This window comes from Protopterus annectens, chromosome 5.part0 (assembly GCF_019279795.1).
Source record: "Protopterus annectens isolate FY-2018-M chromosome 5.part0, PAN1.0, whole genome shotgun sequence".
NCBI classification, from domain to species: Eukaryota; Metazoa; Chordata; order Ceratodontiformes; family Protopteridae; genus Protopterus; species Protopterus annectens.
In genome coordinates, this window is record NC_056735.1 from 728,534,937 (window position 1) to 728,554,576 (window position 19,640).

A 19,640-nucleotide genomic window follows, 5' to 3' on the forward strand; every position below is an offset into this window, starting at 1 on the left:
AATTATATTGTTCAGTTGGGGAGGGGGGTTATATGTCTGGCATGTCAGTCACTATGCTCCAGGACTATGTCCAAGCATGCATACTTGCTGCTGACCCACCAGGTGTGGTTTGATAAAATGGGATCATTGTACTTGTTTTCCTCACCTTTCAATAGCTCTTACCCTCCCTACTTTCCTCTAATGTGTTCCTAAGTAGACTTTCCTTTCATGGCACTGTCCCTTTGTTTCTTTTCTTGTATTGGCAGACCAGGAGTCATAAATACTGAAGACTCACTCCCATCAACATCAAACTAGTCCTCCTAAAGTGGAACAGATTTGTTTCTTAGTGGTACAGATTTACTTTTGTCTGCACTTTCTTCTGTTTAAGAAGGTTGCCACTTTTGGAAATCCTGTGCTCTTAGTCTGTGACTTGCAAGGAGTAGTTGAAATCAAATGTTCCTTTCTTTTGACCTCTTTTTCAACTTTATCCATTTCCCTTCAACTTACTGCTGTTTTAGGCTGTTTTGCTGCGAACACTTTCTTTATCTTAGTTTCTATATTATGCATTGCTGCACAGGTTTCCACAGGTAACGTGAAACTAAATGTAATTTCCCTAAAGTGAAAACATAAGAGGGAAGGGAAGTGCAGAAGAATATCTTTTTGTCTTTTAATGAGCTGGTGGAAACTCATTTTTCTTCTGTAGTCTAGTGCTGCAGTAACAGACAGCTTGCTATCCTAGTGCTGTTTGGTTGATCTTGTGTTTTCAATAGTATTTGCTCTTTTACATCATTAATATATCACTATGTTTTTTCACCCCAGCAGCCCGGCTGGGTAACAGACACCTGTAATTCTTTCCTTCTTTCTAACCCTGTTGCCACTCATAAGAGGATTGTCACCCTTGTTAGTGCACTGTGGTGAGATTTGTTCACCAGTTTGGCCAGGTGAATCCTTGGTAGGGTTTATTTCAGTCTCTGATTCCTTATATTGTCCGTCATGCAGTGCATCAAAGCAAGGCTGTTTTACACACACACACACACACACACACACACACACACACACACACACACACACACACACACACACACACACACACACACTCTGTTTCTTTTTCTCAAGCTGAGGTGTTCAATGGATCATCAATCCAGGGCTTATGCTTATATGTAATAGTTTTAAGAATAACATTAACATCTTTCGTAGTAATAATCTTATATTTAAAGCTGATCCACTTGGATATAGCTTGCATATTGAATATATACTTTAAGACTACTTTACAACATTTGCAGAACATCTATCACAATCTCTCATTAGCCAAGAAATACCATTGATAGAGTGTATAACAAGTAATACATTCACCTCTGAACCAACATCTGGATGAGTAGTTATAAACCTCTGCTATAGTTACTGTACTGTAATTGCACTTTTGGTCCCTTCCACCTCAGCAGACTTTATACCTGACAAATGTACTCCTGTTTCTCTTTCAGTAAATGTAATGGACTTCCCAACCTGTTTTCCTTCTGAGGTTGTTACATCAGGTTTGATTTTCTAAATTGCCTAATTTTTCTTCCAACCACTGAGTTCAAATCTGAAGTTCTCTGTCATCCTTTTTGTGTCTTTTAAGCTTTATTGATAACCATTTGAAATGTCAGGCCCTGCCAGAGCAAGTCCCAAAATGTGGAGACTGAATGGCCAGAAGAACGGGCATCTATATACCAAGTTTGAAATGCTATTTTTCAGAATATTCCCTTTTATCTGATGTATGGTGATCTCTGAGTTGGTATATATAAGTTGGGGGTATGGGGGGCTTACTCCCCTGCAAAAAGAAGTTTTAAGGCAAAGAGCGATTTTTGAGATTTACTCATCTGGGTCTTCGGTCTTTCTCTTTTGGCTTTTTGGCACTTGGCGTTTTGAGTGCCGACTTTCAATAGGAAGACACTTTATCACATAGTCCTGGATCTCCTTCCATTGTTTTTTTAAGCCATTCCATGTTCTTTCCCATTTAGATTGTGCTTTTCTTTTGCAGTTATCCCTTTAAGTTCTGTAGTGAAAGGTAAGATGACCTGTACTAATGAGATTAGGCCATTTAGCAGTTGTGTTGTCATTTTTGTTCTGTCTCTGCTTTGCTGTTTCACCATATTTGTATCCTATCCCACACCATTTCATTGTTTGTTTGTTTTTGTTTTGCCAGCAAAGTCCAATGCCGGATTTCAGAGGAGGCCTGGAGGGAAAGCTCCAATAAATGACATTTACATATACAATTTCACAGAATATGATAAAGAAAACATACATTTACAATAGTAATACTTGTACTGTACAGAAGTAACAATGCTGGAATGATATCTCAGTAAAGAAAACTGTCTTTGACAGCCATTTGGCAGATTATATATCTCCCAACTGTTTGTTTTCATGGATACTACTTGACCAGTTTTTGATTTGTGTAGTTGTATGATACATATGTCTCTACAATGCTTTCCCACCTCCTTTTTACATTTAGTTACTCTAGGACTGACACTGACATTCTGTAAAGTGGTAGTCATGTTGGCATTTTTGTGTGCCCACCCCCGCTTCATTTTTTTGAATATATCCCAGCAGCCCCAGCTGGGTAACAGATACCTCCAATTCTTTCCTTCCTTCTACTCCTTCTGCCAATCATGAAGGAATTGGCACCCTTGTTAGTGCACATTGGAAGACTCTATCACCATTACGGCCAGGATGAATCCTTGATGGGATTTATTTCAGTCTAACTCCGTATGTTGTCCCTCATACAATGCATCAAAGCAGGCTGTTTTGCAAACACACAACTTCCCCCCAAACACTATTTTCTTTTTCTCAACCTCAGAGACTGTAGTAGTTTTGAGGATAACATCTTTCTTAGTGACAATCATATATAAAAATGATCCACTTGGAAGTAGGTTGCATACTGAATATGTACTTGGCTTACTTACTTCACATCATTTGCAGAACAACTAACAAGAGCTTTCCTCAGCCAGCAAATACCATCAGTGATATAATGTACAACAAATAATAGTTTCACCTTTGAACCAACATGTGGATGGCTAGTTATACACTTCTGTGTAAGGTAATGGATCTTGATTTTACTTCATTAGAAAACTTTCCCCAGCATGTATAAGGTTCATTGTGAACCCAGTCGAATTAATCATTAACAGAATTCTTACAAAGGGTTGTGTTCCACATGTCTGGAAGGTGGTCGAAGTAATCATACTGTCCAAAGCTGGAGTTATTCAATTAAAGTTGAAAATTACAGGCTCTTTTGTATTCTCAGTCTGTTACCGAATATGTTTAAAATAATATGTCTGCACTTATGAAGTACCTCTCCATACGCCACCTGTGTACTGAACATCAACTTGGATAAAGACCAGAGAAAAGTAGTCACACAGCGCTAGTTAGACTTGTTAACTAAGTCACAACAAGCTTTGACAAAGGATTGCTCTCAGCTGCCATCTTTCTACATTTCTCAAGAGCATTTGCTTTACCAGATCATGCCCTGCTGTTGAACAGATCAGTAGATGTATTTTGCTGCTAGGTTTGTAAATGAATTTAAGTTTTCTGTCAGAAAGATGTCGAGGATTGGTAGCTAGAGTAGTACTACTATTCCTTAAGTTATGTTATGAATTGATAGTTATGGGAAATCTAAGTAAGAATGTGTTGAGCAGAATGGATGCAGCAGAACTGCTAGGTTGGCAGTAAGGCTGCTCTTGTCTACCCACCACTGTACAGCACTGCAAAAGCTGGCCTGGTCCAGCCTACACTCCAGGAGCTAGGTCATACAGTCAGTGTTCACACATAAATTGCTTTATAATAGCAATAAAAAAAACTTGCATTTCAGGTTTAAGTGTAACAGGAACCTTATATTCTCCCACCAGGGTATATTCAAGACACAGAATTTTTCTTCTAAGTTCTGTTCCCCGTGCCAATTCTTCACAGAAAGGTAGAATAGCCTCCCAAATGCCTTAAGTTAGTTTGCAAAAATCTTAGCACTATTTCCATGTATACATAATTGCCTAAGTTCCCTTCTTAAAACTGATTATCTAATTTAGATTTAAATGTCTTTTGCCATATGCAGTAGAGGTGATTACAAGTATGTCCGTGTCACTCTTATGAACATTGTACTATAGGGAACTGCATTATCAGGTGCATTTTAAATATTTTGACTGCTAATAAAGAGCTATGTTTTTTGTAGCTCATTTCATGTACTACTATTTTTCTTTGATCTTGTGTTTATTTTTTCTGTAATGGAGTTTTTGATCCAGTTCCTGTATGAAAATGAAAACTGCCCAAACAAAATGCCTACATACAAACTTAAATAATTCAAATTAAATCAAATCAGATAAAACAAAACATGATTTTTCCATGCAGAGGCATGTCACTTACACAAAAGTGATAGGTACCCATGGTATAAACTGGTTTTAAAAAGTGCATACATTTCTTGTTAAGTTTGAGAGTATTCGGTAGCCTACATATCTGCAGCCATGTAGGTGAAAATGAAAGTGTGCAGATGTTCAGCTTCCTCTGTTCACATTTTTGAATAGTAATTATTGTTGTGGAACAACAAGAAGGAATAGGTGGTGCCAGCTGTGTATAAAACCTTGACTGAAGTTGGAGACCCCAGTTCAAGTAGAAGCTCAGCTGCCTATATGAGCTGGACAGGAAGGATGGGAGTGAGCGGCTATTGCCATTTTAGCCATTCTGTGAGAGGGAGGCCCTTCTGGCTTACACAAGTGTGACCTCTAGTGTAAGCATTATGTGTTACCCAGTGGATTCCAAGCCAACCAGTTCCACTGTGTTATCCTACATAAAGCTCAAGGAAGGCAAGGGGAGCATGGCATCTGGAGGCTTACTTCTCCTTGGGAGATTGCAGTTGCAGGCTTAGGGGAACTGCAGAAGGGTGAGGGGGTTGCTTCCATGGAGAGAGGATTGGCTGCAGGACCAGCAAGATGGCATGCTCTCTACCACCGCATACTTCTGAGGGAATGGAGGGCAAGTTGTGCTCTCTGGGCAGGAATGAATGGGCTATACATCTCTCATCTTGCCTGGTAATGCCCAGCTCCTGTCCACCTAATATGAATGGGTTGATAGAGTGAATAGAGCCACTGAGTGAGGTTGTGGGGGAGAGCAAAAAAAAAGCATGGCTAGAAAATGCCGGTGTCATCTGAAATACATGATTCACTTAGTTGTCGCCACAACATGTACGTGTGTGTGTGTGTGTGTGTGTGTGTGTGTGTGTGTGTGTGTGTGTGTGCACGCGCATGCTTGTGCATTCATGTATATATATATATACACAATATGAAAGAATGTTTATGCAGCAAAAGTAATTACTTCCAAATATTTATTGATATGTTTTTTTCTTACGTTTCTTTTAGGGTGTTGCTCATATAAGCTTCGAAGAGTTTGAAATTCCTAGGGATGTAGTTTTAGATTGGTACACCATTCAAACTTTTACCACTGTGGATTCACAAAGACCAGAAACCAGTAATCAACTGAGACAGAGTTCCTTGGAGTGTTCTGGAACAGCTACATTAGTGAAAACAGCGGTAGGCTTGCATGTATTGCTTATCAATCCTAGATGTTATAAGATATGTTGTAAGCTACCAATTCTTGTTTATAACTCTACCTGCTGCTGTCTGATGTAGTTGGTTTGCACTCTGTGCAGGCTGTGTCAAAATAGGACTTGAAGCACACATGTCAGAGGTTGAAGGATGTACACTATTTTTCATAATTGCTGTCTATTGTATTTATGGCTACTTTTAATACAGGTCTTTAGCGTACTATAGTTTTTGTGAAATTGCTTCATGTGTAAGCCCATCTACCCTCTCTCACATCTCTCAATCTCTCTCACACTTTTTACCAATTCTCAGAGATCATTTTCCTCTAACTTGCAGCTGATTTTGGTCCTTATGTTTTTTATGTACCTTTTCTTCAATTGTTACTGGCATATCTTTGTACTTGACTGTTGGGTTATGATATAATAGTTCAAAGCCTAGTTTGCTAATGCTACTGTCACAAAAGGAAATATTGTCAGCCTAGCTATCTGGAATTTTTATAAATAATTCTATATCATTTGTGAATATTAATATGATTTATATAGAAATGTGACAGAGGGCGATACTGCCAGCACAGCTGTCTGGAATTTTGTAAATGGTTATGTGTCATTTGTGAAAATCAACATGATTCATATGCTTGTGTGTTATATGTATATCAAACTGCTGGTACAGAAGTGTGTGTGAAAGGGTTTGTACAGTACTGAGCTTAAAGATATATCCACAGTGTCCCTACTAGAAAAGAACAAACATGTATATAAACTATTGTACCTGTGTAAATGTATATGTTTTAATAGTGGAAACTAGAACTTGCAAAATTTCAAGAAAATAGTTGAAATTAAATTGTTTTATAACTGTGCCATAAAAGTTAGTCTCAATGAAGCAAAGGAGACATGATGTCTAAAACTAGGGAGCCTTCTGTATTGTGTTGCGTTTATTGTTTTATGTCTTCCTGCAGCTGCAAAGATTTAAGAAGGGTCCTTGTTTATGTGTTTTCACAGGGAGATGCTAAATGCTGGGGTTTAACATAGGAACTAAGGTCAGATGACACAAAGTGATGTAATACTGGCAGCTACCCCAGCAGTAATATTTGCTATTAATTTAAGAAGTCTCTGAGAAAGAGGCTGGGCATTTTGTATTTGTCTTTGACCTGACAACAACATCAGCTAAGAAGATCCATTCACCACATTTGCCTAGCTGTAAGTTAACTAGGTACAGTAATTTCTTTTAGATTTAGTAAGGAATATAGTAAAGATTAGTTTAGATGTTTTCTGTATTTATTTGAGACTGTCCCGCAATGTTGTTTTAAATATTTCCTGTGATTTTGAACTCTGAAGTTACTATGAGTTACTGAGTATGTTCTTGTTCTTTTATTATATATTACTAAACATATTTAAACCTATCTTTGTGGCTGATATTTGTGAGACATATTTAAGCTCTGAGAGTGCTTGCATATTTATTTGGTGCCACTGTGCAGACCACTCCTAACAGCCTTGCTCTTGGTCAGATTACCATTTGGATTAATGGTAACATTACACAGTAGGATCGGACACCCTTTGTTAAGGGGTTTAAAGTAGCTGATAAGGGGTTCTGGTGGCAGTGATAACTACATTATAGTCTGGGCTGAACGGGGCATAGCTAGTAAATCTGTGCCAGCCTTTCCCAGGGGTGTGTGTGTGTGTGTGTGTGTGTGTGTGTGTGTGTGTGTGTGTGTGTGTGTGTAAAACAAATCTCCAAGAGGGACACAAAGCACTGGTTGGACAGAGAGAGTGTTGGAGGACTTGGCTTGGAACCCTGGCTAAGGACTCAGCTCCATAACTGTGCCATTGGGGAGTCTTATTGGTGATCTAAAGAAAGAGGGAGAAACCAGCCCCAGACTGACTGTGGTCTCTGTTTGCTCTTAAGGGAAATTACTCTTTACTGTTTGTGTACTTGTCATCCTCCCAGTGTGTACATCCCTCACTGTTGCCAGTGTTGAGGACTGAGACTCCTTGATTACTGGGCCAGTGCACGGGCGTCACATAGTAATTTGTTGGCAGTGGTGGGATATCCACATTACATATTAATTGGCTTGTAGTGATGATCTGCATATTAGGATTCAGTGGTGTGGATATTGAATTCATGTAGGCTGTAAACAGTGGTCACTGTTATATTTGGTAACTGCAATGTCCGTCAGGTATTTTCACCTGAGTTCTGGGAAGAAAATTATCAACAACAGAACAAAGTATGGCTAGTCACAGAATAAGTGACCAAGCACATATAAGCAGCGGTAATACAAATGTAGGAAAACGTGTGTGTGTAATTATTAAGATTTATCTGTTATTAAGATTTATCTATTTCTTTATTTATCACATTTGTTAACTGCGTAACTGAACTGGTCTGTAGTTCCTTTTCATCCATAAATGAAGTTAAGAAGACAAAGACCACAAAACAGCCGTAGCAAAGAATGCAAGTTGAATTTTTTAGCAAAACATATGGATTAAGCTAATGTATGTATTGCAGGTGTTTTTGATGCATACATGAATTGAAATAATAGATATTGTTTACAAATTATACAGTTTGCCAAAAAGGTCTAAATGAGAAGAGACAATGGCAATTGCAGTGTGTAAAAAAGATAGGATTAGCCATCAGTCATGGTTGCATTTGCACACAGACCTGAAGCACAACTGTATGTGTTACTTAGCTGGAATCTGTAAAGTAAGTACTATTATTCCTGAGCACATGATCTCTTAGTTTCTGCCTGAGCTGAGCTGTTTCAGTTTGTCTGATGTCATTTAGTGTATCATTCCAGCAGGTTGATGCTAAAAGTTTGAAGAGTGTATGGTTTAGCTTCTGAATGAGTGTATTAAGCTTGTATTGAGAAGTGGGCAGAACTGTTGAAAAGAAATAACAATTTCTGATGTTCAAAACAAAAATTAGACAGATGTAGTTTAGCCAGAATATTGGTGCTGTTGTTCTAGTATCACAAGCATCAATTAAAACATCAGAGTGGTTGGATGCAAAGAGTAGAAAGAGTCAAAACTAGAATGATCCACAAAATAAAGTTTGAAAAGTATCTTGACTAGGCCAAAAAACATTGCAGTTTTAAAGTCTGTACAGTAAGTAGGGTGAGAAACACAGATAATAAATCTAATGTGGATTAAATCAACTGGAACAACCCCTTAAGTGTTTCCACACAATTACAAGTACAGTTACAAGTCCAGTTACCTGGGCTACTAACTGTTTTTAGTGATGATTTGAAGTAGCTGTTATAGGCAGTATATCACAAGTTATTGGAGAGTTTGTTTCTCCTGTAATTTGCCTACAGCAACAGTGTACTGAGTCACTAAAATTTGTTTTTTTAACTTTGAGACTACAGACAGTCTTCTGACGAAGTGCTCATGGTAACTGTGCCTTTATGATATAGATGCATAAAAGGAGGGGCATTTTGAGTAGCAAACAGGTTTCGTGTGAAACGTAATTGTGTGGCAGTCAGTTTTTAGGAGAACTCTAATCATTGTAATCTGTGCAGGAACAGACAATAATGTGATCTTCCGTAATGGCTAGCAGTAAATGAGGGTATCCTGTTGTATGCATATTCTACCTTGTCTTGGGGAGTTGGCAATAATCCAATATAGAGATTCTGAATGGACTCCGTTATAATATTCTTTCTATGAAGGTCAAATTTTAATTAAAATGAATGCAACCAAGAAGTTTAGATGACATCACTTTTTGTGGTAGGTGGACACTCTATTGCAGTAATACCAAATGATCAGTTCAAGGAGAGACAGTTTCACAAAGGGAGGAGCAAAGGATTATTGTAAAACTAGACTTCATGATTTATGTGAAACCAGCTTAGATTAAGGGTTGCTTGCATTAAGATTTAAACCAAAAATGTATGTCACAATACAAGAGAATAAATGCAAAAAGAAGAAAAAAAGAACTTTGAAGCCCAAACACTGCATCCAGGAAGTAGTAAGCTCACATAGGACAGTAATTGAGCAATCAGCATACTGATACTATAATGGTTAACCATGTCATTCACCAATATTGTTAAGAAGGTGGCCCTCTGGAACAGAACTCTGAGGAACTAGTCCAGCATTCACTAACAGAGAGGGAGGGAGAGATAAATGTTCTATCTTACAGCTTGCTCTCTATTGTTCAATAGTAAGCCATTTGGTAACAATGAGTGTTAGTCCTTGATTGGCAAGTGTCAATATATGCCTAGAGGAACAGACAATGTCACAGGCTCTCTAGAAGTGAAAGAGGAACTACAGCAACTAATTGGTCAAAGTTTGACTAGATATGTACTACACAGTAATGAGGAGGGCAGAGTCAATACTATGGTAGGACCGAAAGCCAATCTGGGAATTAGAAATTATATTGGAATTTGTAAAAAAAATATTTAAGTAATGTAGTAGATTCTCGGTAACACACTTCTCAAAGATTTTTTGAGAGTGTTGAAAGGAGGACAGTTTGGTAGTTGCTTTGTTGTAAGACTATAGGTCCACTTTTAAGCAGAGGAACTTTGAGGGCCTGCATTTAAATTGAACGGTCATATCCTTTCTGGATAGATCTGTTAATAGTTCTTGAAAGAGGACAGTAGATCATTTTGGCTGAGAATTTTAGAAAATCAGAGTAAATTGTCCTGGTCTATTGAAATGGATCAGACTGTCTCAGATTTCTATAAAAACAGTATATCTGAAACGTGAAGACTTTAGTGTGGTTCCACACCACAAACAATAGTGATCACTGATGACTTTAGCCATTACACCAGCTGTTATGATGTTCTTTGGGGAGATAGGAGAAAGCTGATCATGTATGCTGTCCTGACTTGAGGCTCTTTTGGTCCAGAATCTGAGTAAAATAACTTACTTGAAGCTATAGCTGTAAAGCAGGATAACTAAATGCAGTAATGGATTAACTTCCCATCAATGTTAAGGGGTTAACTTCCCATCAGTGTTAAGGGATTAACTTCCCATCAATGTTAAGGGGTTAACTTCCCATCAGTGTTAAGGGGTTAACTTCCCATCAGTGTTAAGGGGTTAACGTCCCATCAGTGTTAAGGGGTTAACTTCCCATCAATGTTAAGGGGTTAACTTCCCATCAGTGTTAAGGGATTAACTTCCCATCAATGTTAAGGGGTTAACGTCCCTTCAGTGTTAAGGGGTTAACTTCCCATCAATGTTAAGGGGTTAACGTCCCATCAGTGTTAAGGGGTTAACTTCCCATCAATGTTAAGGGGTTAACTTCCCATCAGTGTTAAGGGGTTAACTTCCCATCAATGTTAAGGGGTTAACTTCCCCATCATTGTTAAGGGATTAACTTCCCCATCAGGGTTAAGGGGTTAACTTTCCATCAGTGTTAAGGGGTTAACTTCCCATCAGTGTTAAGGGATTAACATCCCATCAATGTTAAAGGGTTAACTTCCCATCAGTGTTAAGGGATTAACTTCCCATCAGTGTTAAGGGATTAACTTCCCATCAGTGTTAAGGGGTTAACTTCCCATCAGTGTTAAGGGGTTAACTTCCTATCATTGTTAACGTTACCTATGACAGTGCATTCAGACTTGTAGAGAGCCAGTGGAGTGCCTCATCTGCTGCACACATTCAGTTTTTACAGGAGGCATGTAAATACGTGCCATCAAAAACTGCTTGCCTTTACTCAGTTTTTTACATATGCCTGCAGTAATTCCTTGAGTGATGACTGTGGAATCTGTGTATTACAAAGGAAGCAGGTTAGATTATTCTTCTAGCGGATTTCCACTCCATCAGTGACTTTGTGACCTGTGCCTCTCTATATGCTGTAGTTCAGTGGAGCTATCTCTGCTTTAGTGTCAGTTGGTTTGAGACAAGTTTGTATGACATAGCTAGGGTGGCTGATAAAGACAGCGCTACATTTGAATTAAATGTGTTTTGTTTTGTATTCTTTGCATCAGTGTGGGTTAGCTTGCCCCAGTAACTTTCACCCAGCCATAATTTATATGAGCAGCTATACTTTCAACCAACAGACGTAAATTAGGGTAAATGTTACCAGAGCTTAAACATGAAACAGGCAAAGACAGTAGCAAGCAGAAACAGGAACCTTAATTTTAATTTTAATATTTTAAATTTCTTTTTTTTTTCCTATAGTTGAAACAAAAGGCAAACCAGATGTTACATATTCATGTTGGTCCTGTCTTTGGCTGATTGAGGATAATATACATAAGTGTACATTCAGAATACAGATACTGTGCTGCTGCTAATAATGATATAGAATGCTTCTAATAGAGTAGCTGTGACAAGTATGACCTCTCACACCTTTAATATTCACTGGACAGATACTGTGCTGCTGCTAATGATGATATAGAATGCTTCTAGTAGAGTAGCTGTAACAAGTAAGACCTGTCACACCATTGCAAGGAAAATAATATTCACTGGAGTAATTAACCAATAGCAGCAGACTAATGTTACTCTGACACATGTTGTTACTGTATTATATAACTATGTGCCGACTTGGATGGAATGGATGGAGTCCGGTTGTGTACAACAACAGTGACAAGACTGCATTACCTGACAGATGCTGATATGGTTGACTTATACTTGTGTCCCCCAGATAACCCCTAGGAAATACCATCTGACATAATCTTTCGAACTATCAGTAGAGAGCAGGTCTTAGATTCGCTCTGTAGGACTAGGAATATAACAAGATGGGCCCAGATAATTTCCCAGGATGCCTTCCAAATAGCCTGAAATATGACGAATCAAGGGCACTGGTGTCACTGTTCAACCACAGTGTCTGCTCAAACTTCATACCATGCAAATGGAAGACTACATCGGACATTCCTCTGCTAAAGGTTGGACCATCAACGAATCCTGGGAAATACAGACCTATTAGTCTGACTAGTCTCATATGCAAAACCATGGAAAGAAGTATGGAAATGATTAACAATGACAAAGGAAACCTTCAGATATTGGACCCAACCCAGTTTGGTTTCATCAAAGGCGGGTCATGTGTACTGAACCTGGTGAACTTCTTTAAGAAGGTCACCAAGGCAATAGACCAAGGAAAAATGGTACATACGGCCTACCTTGATCTACCTAAGGCATTTGATACAATACCCCAATCAGACATTGTAAACAAACTCACGTAATTAGGCATAAACATCTACATAACTTGCTGGATAACCAACTGGCTCACAGACAGGACCCAGGAAGTTAGAACTGGAGAGACTACCTTTGCAAAGAGGGTGGTCACCAGTGGAGTCCCCCAAGACTCTGTACTGGGTCCTCTCCCCTTTAGCATCTATTTTTTGGTAGTCAAGGACAATATCAAGGGCATTTGGCTTACTAAGTTTGCAGATGAGTGCAAGCTAGGAGCAGTCATAGAAACCGCTTAAGTTTCTATCATCTTACAAGAAGGTCCAACACAAACAAATGACTTTTGCCAAAGCCATAGTAGAAAACTCGTTGCCAGAAAAAAAAGCATAAGAGCACTTTTTGGCAAGTCAGACATCCAGAAAAACTACCTCATTGATAAAACATTCCTAAAAGTAGTCACAGTAGTCAGAAATGTGGGGAATCATGTAGATAGTAAGCTGTCTTTTGACCAACGTGTCTAGGATTGTTAGAAAAATCATTCTCTATCACTCAACTTATAAACAAGTTCATAGCATCTAGGTCCAGGGAAGTTATCGTGCCATCAACAGACCCTTCATGGAGTTGTGTGTGTTCCTGACCAGGGACATGCAAAAACTGGAATGTCCACAGAGTTTCCTCACAAAAAGAATACAGGGCATAAACACAATGTTCTGTAGCCTCAAAGCCATATCTCTGTATTCTGTTTCTTACAGACTGCTGAGAGGAAGTTTGTCTGGCATAAAAGGTATCCTTGGACCCCACTCTGATGGACCTTTTGCATATCTGCAAAAAGAACAGCACCAGAACTACTAGATCTAAGGATTTAAACTTTGTGAGTTAAATAGCACATTGAAGGGATAGGTACATATCTCAAAGAATCCCCTTTCACTGGAATAGACTTCCTATCCATGTGAAGCAGAGCCATTCCCTAACCCTGTTCAAACACCTGGACCAGTTGATGGGAAATCAGTATTTCGCCCCAGGTTGGACACCTGTGTCCAGGCAACCATTAAATCATGCCCTAACTGCATCTCTTAAAATAACCCATAAGGCATTAATGTGTGGGTTACATTTGGGTCGCATGGCTAGTTTATAAACACCATAGTGGTTTTTAGCCTAGTGTATACCTATGAATCTATAAACCTATTGGAAGTGACTTATATGGCTATATAAGGCAACCTAGCTTGAGAATGGGGTAGCTGGAGTAGGTCGGGTCAATTGCGGTAAGCCATTTGGCATTCATGTCTTGGCAGGGCATCCTCCCCCCAAAATTTTAGCCTAAGGCTCCCCCTAGGGTCACCATTTTAAAAGCCACACCTCTTACTCCTTCTGTTGCTGTGCTTTGCCATCCCTCTTGCTATACTTGCCCCACCCCTCTCTCCACTCATTTTATTACACAATTCTGCTTATTATTGTTGCTAAATATATTTTTTTCCTGTCCAATTGCTTATGGATGCAGCTGAATCACACTAATGTGTTATGTGTGCAAAAACTGCTGTTGGGAGGCAGTGACTTTACAGACAGCGATAGTCTTTGCTGTGGCTGCAGAGTTTGCAAAGTCTGTTCTAGACTACTGAAAAAAAAATTTGGTAACAGCCTTAGTTCCCATTACGATCCAGTGAGCATATGCTGTGTCCAGGATATAAGCAAATGGTAGCCTGTATGATATATAGCAGCTGGCATACGAGAAGGGGACAGATAAAAAGTAGAAGTGTTCCATGACTCAGGTGGGGGGGGCAGTAGTTGTCTGTGAGCCAGTGTCAGGACAAGTCCCTTGTGAAAGGGACATGTCAAAGGGTTTAACTTGCCTTGCAGTTTCACAAATAATGAGTAATGTAAATTGGCTAGATTCTTTTACCAGATTCTGTGGTGGGAGTGCCAGATGAACTTGTATGTCTTGAAAATATCTGTGCAGGTCTCAGTATGGCTATTGTTGATGTACTCTCCTTATTTTATCTGCAGAACAGACATGGTTATATGATGCAGGTCCCAGGTGAAGATATGTTTGCTGTAGAAGCCAATGCATGTTTCACTAAAGTTGTTGTAATCCTGTTATTCTAGCTGGGATTCAGGGTACTGTTTGATGCACTGATGACTCATTTAAGCTCAGGACAGAAATAATTATAGTCACACTTTTCTTTAATTTTGCTCCTTTGTTAGCTTGATAAAACTAACCAGGAGTTATTCTTTCTAGGGGGGTGGGTTGGGAGAGCACTTCTATAATGTATCACAATATGCAATCTGAGGCAGTAGAAACTGCTGCCTTTTTGAAAGGATGGACTTTATGGAATAAAATGCTAAAGGCATTCAGGGTAATCTTGTTCATATTGCACAAAGTGTACACAAACCCACTTTTCACATGTTAATATGAAATGTATTTTACTTTATATAATCAATTTAATTTTTATCTAATGTTGGAAGTAATATTAAATATCATCACCATCAACCCCTTTTTTCTCATTTTCTGCATGAGGTTAGGGTGTCATGTCAACTATTGTCCTCTCTCTCAATTTAGTGCCACTGTTCTACCTCCTTCGACAGTCGTGCCTGAACATCACAGGACTTCTCTCACACAATTCATCCATCTCTTTGCTGGCCATCCTCATTTCTTCTTCCCTTCTTCCTGTCTGTCCCAAGTCTTCTTCCACAGATTGCCTTCTGCTTTACAGCACGTGCCCAAACCACCATAATCTGTTCTTTTTGACTTTCTTTGCAATTGGAGCTACTCCAGCTTCTGCTCTGATTTTCTCATTTCTTTGTCCCATAGTGTACATTCTACTACCTATCTCAGGCATTTCATTTCCATCACCTCTAGCTTCCTCAACTGCTCTGCCTTTACTACCAGGTTTCTGTACCACTCACTAGTACTAGCCACACCACTGTTTCCTACACTATACTTTTCAGCTTTTTTTGGAATCTTCTCTCATACACTACCCATGAGAGTCTGTGCCATTTGGCTCTAGCCCCCTGATTCTAGCTTTGACCTCCTCATTCAGACTTCCATTCTTCTCACCCAACCCTCTCAGATACCTGAAGCTGTTAACCTGTTCCACTATTTTCCCTTCTACTGAATTCTCAGCTTCTTCTAATTTCCCCATCCGCTGCTATTACAACTGTTCTCAGTTTCATCCCATGTGCCTTCAGTTTTGTATTCCAGTCCTCAAACCTTTGCTGAAGTTCTTGCACAGAGTCTGCCTGTAATGCCACATCATCTGCATACAGCAATTTTGTTGATCTGTCCCTTCTGTCCTGTTTGCTGATGTAGTCCATCTCCTGTATGAACAGCAGTGAGCTCAGAGCTGAACCCAGATGCACACCTAGTCCCACTGGGAACCCCTCTGAAAGTCCACACACTGTTCTTGTTTGAATCATCAGGTCCTTGTACATTGCCTGACTAATTTTACCAATGTTTCTGGGACTTCGAATCACTGCAGTACTCCCCAAATCAACTTTCTTGGGACCTTGTCATATGCTTTCTGTAAATCCAGGAATGCCCAGCTGGACTCTTTCCTCATCTCTAGATTCCTCTCTCCTGTCTGTCTAAATGCAAATATTGAGTCTTTTGTGCTGTATCCTGATCTGAATCCAAACTGCTCATCTCCAATCTTTCTACTACTCTGCGTATTTGTTTATTAGTAATCCTTTCCAGAGCTTTCATGTAATGTGACAGGAGTTTGATACCTCTGTACTGCCCACAGCTGTGGATGTCCCCTTTGTTCTTGTACACAGTGACATTAGTATGCTTATTCTGCAGTCATTTGGGATACACTTTTCTCTCCATACAGTAGTTGATTATCCAAACTAATTCGGACCTAGGGTAGTTCAGACAATCAAATTGTTTGGATAATCAAACATATAATTGAACTGGATAAAAAAAAAACTTCTAAAGTCTTGTTTTTTCTGCAAGCAGGAATATACTTTTCAACCATTCAGTGATTCCAGTGGACAATAAAGAATATTTTTCACAAGCGAGTTAGTACAAGCTCAAGAAACATGCTGAAATGAATACGTATAATGTTTACATATTCAGACTTTATGATTTTTCCTACCCAAAAACTTTGGAAGGTTGGTTCGGATAATTGACGTTTTGAATAACTGATGTTCGGATAATCAACTCTCTACTGTATTGCTATGAGTACCCTCAGAAGCTGTTTTTCCCATATCTCACTCAACCATCTTGATTATGTCTGCTGTGACGGTATCTAAGGCTGCTGCTTTCCTTTTCTTCATTTTCTTTAGTGTTGTTCTTCCTTCTTCTAAGGTGGGCTCCTCCTCTTCTATTTCACAGGCTGTGTCTGGAGCAGTACAGTTTCAGTGAGATTTTCTTCATTCAGAAGCTGCTGGAAGCACTCCTTCTATCTGCCTTTGTCCTGCGGACTGCTGACCAAGTTCTTGCCTTATAAAGGTTGTCTGACTGTCTTCTTTATCTTTCTTTCTTTGCCTTGCAACCTGATTGTTTCTTTATGCCATCTGCTATGTCACTTTCCAGAAGCTTGTAGAGTGCCTCTGATGGATTGGTCTTTGCTATTGCAACTCTTCTGTTAGCCAACCAGTATTCCTTCGTAGCACGGTCCATCTTTTCTCTCTCCCACTTTTTCCTGCACTACTCCTTTCTTTCAATGACTTCCTGGACTTCAGCATTCCACCACCCATTTTCTTATGCGCTATGCTTCCATACCTGGCTTGTCCGTATATCTGTAGTCCTTACGTGAGGCACTGCCATTCTTCTTTAACTGTATATATTTGCTCTTCCTCCTGAAGTGCTAGAGCCCTGAGTAATCCCATGAACTCTTGTGCTCTCTCTCCAGTCATCTTCCAGAACTTCAGCCTAGTCACTGTTGAATGTAAAGACTTTTCTGAACACTGCTTACAGCTGATTGTGACAACCTGTGTTTTATGCTGTGGGCTGACTGTTTCACTGGGAATGACTTTGCAATCACTAATTCTACCCCAGTGCCCTTTCTGGCCCAGTTTCCCTGTAATGTCTTAGCTGAAAGTGTTCCAAATGAAACCATAAAACACACTTTTTACAGAGAGAGAAAATAATGCAAAAAATGCAGTGATTTCTGTTTCAAAAATGGAAGTAAAAGACCGATTCAAACTGAAAATGTATACTAACCAAAAGTACCTACTTAAACTTCAAAAATCCTTAAAACTTCTATTCACTTGCAGAACTGCGCATTAGTTGCAGCATACCCAAGGATTTTAAGGCACTTCTGATTATAATCTAAAATGTGTCAGTGTGTGGATTTTGTAAATCCAGTAGATCTTGCAGGTTTTGCCAAAATGTATGGGCTGTTAGCCGTGAGTGTACTTTATCAGTGTTGTATAAATACATCATTTCAAAATGGTTGTGTCAGCAATCAGTGCTGAAATAAGTGCACAATATATAGAGATTGCACAGTATCTCAAACTGACAATGCGTTAGTAAAGTATTTACATTGTTTAAAAATTGTGTATGCTGTGGCAGGGTGTTGGTTACCCAGAAAACTACAAGTTGTCATTTTCAAAGCTAGTGATATATGAACTCAGCACCACTCATAGCCAACTAAGTTGTTTCATGTAATGACTTCATTTATGACACCCTGCTGGTAGATTTTGTCAAATTCTTGATCAGCGTGCAGTGGAATTCATGTAAGTTGACACCCTGCTGGTAGATATTGACAATTCCTGATCAGTGTGCAGTGGAATTCTTGTAAACTGAACCTTTCATAAACGATTCTATCTAAAACATTGAAATAAAAACATAGGAAAGTGTTGCCCCCAGTTTGAGTTTCCTAGTAAAGCATTCATACAGTAAACTTCATCAAATAGATTTTGTAGTGAATTCAGATTGTCCCATGTTTTTATTGAAATCTGATGATTGCTGACACAACCATTTTATAATGATACGTTTGTACAACACTGAAGGGGGTGCAGGTGGATGAGTGGGTGAAAGCATTTGAAATTTTGTAAGTATTTATATTTCCTGACTTTACTCAGTGATCAGACAAGAGTATAAGCAATATAAACAAGGGAGCCCGCAGGATTTTTTGCAGGGGGGTGCAAACCCAGAGCCCCGCCCACACAGCTCCACCCACTCACGCAGCCCCGCCCATGAAGCCATTCCAGTGTCCCATTACTTGGCTATTTCTCCCTATTTGCCATAGACACTGTTCAAATTTCTCAGCGTGCATACTGTTTTATGCTTTACTTCTACAATGATTACAGATGTTTGGATTTAATTTACAACTTTTATTTCAAATGTTATAACACAAACACTGATAGACATTTACTAAACCTAAACAAAGCAATAGCCTTACAATGAAAACAGACTTAGCATTAAAACTTCTCTACCTTTGAAACCCACATTCACTGAAACAGCAATGAAACCCACATTCAAAAAAAATGCATCTGGCCAGTGGCAGGGTAAGTTTACCTTTGGGCTGTTTTCAAATCATAGGCTCCTTGCACACATTTTTAGAACCATACAAAAGTTCTTTGATTCACCTTCCTGGTTGTATTAATTATACTATAGTTGGCTACAGCAGCATAACCATCAATATAAGGAATTATCAAACTGCAACACTGATTAGTTGTCTACAAAAAAATCAGAGGCTTGTTCAGTTTGCAAGAATATGCATGGTACTTAATTAAGAACTACAGATAGACTGCTACATGGTCAACAGACAATGGGAGAATGAAGATAGAGGAGGATAAATTAAGGGTATAAAAGAGGAAATAAAGAACAGAAAATAAAAACATGAAAAAGAAAAAAAAACTGAGGGGAAGTGTGAATAAGGAAAATGAGGTACACAGGCTAAGGAAAAGTAATGAAGGAGAGGGGCAGAAAACAAGGTTACTGCTGCCAACTAGCCAGAGGGAAGGAGGGATAAAAGGGAGAGTCTCAAGTTATGGGAACTCAACAGAAGCATAAAATACTAAAAAAGTTACAAACGCCAATAAACAATAAGACAATGAATCGCAAAGTGATAGAAAAAAATGGGAGGAAACCCGGAAAGAGTCAATA

The 19,640-nt window shown here is 39.0% G+C and overlaps 1 protein-coding gene across 2 annotated transcripts in view; it reads left to right on the forward strand.

The window, feature by feature from the left end:
- Window positions 1–19,640, forward strand: part of WWC3 (WWC family member 3) — a 1,641,181-nt gene that overhangs the window by 1,392,342 nt on the left and 229,199 nt on the right. For both annotated transcript variants that reach the window (XM_044072574.1, XM_044072573.1), the window contains exon 16: window positions 5,358–5,528. In XM_044072574.1, the coding sequence (XP_043928509.1) occupies window positions 5,358–5,528 (171 nt within the window). The remainder of the gene's footprint in view (window positions 1–5,357; window positions 5,529–19,640) is intronic.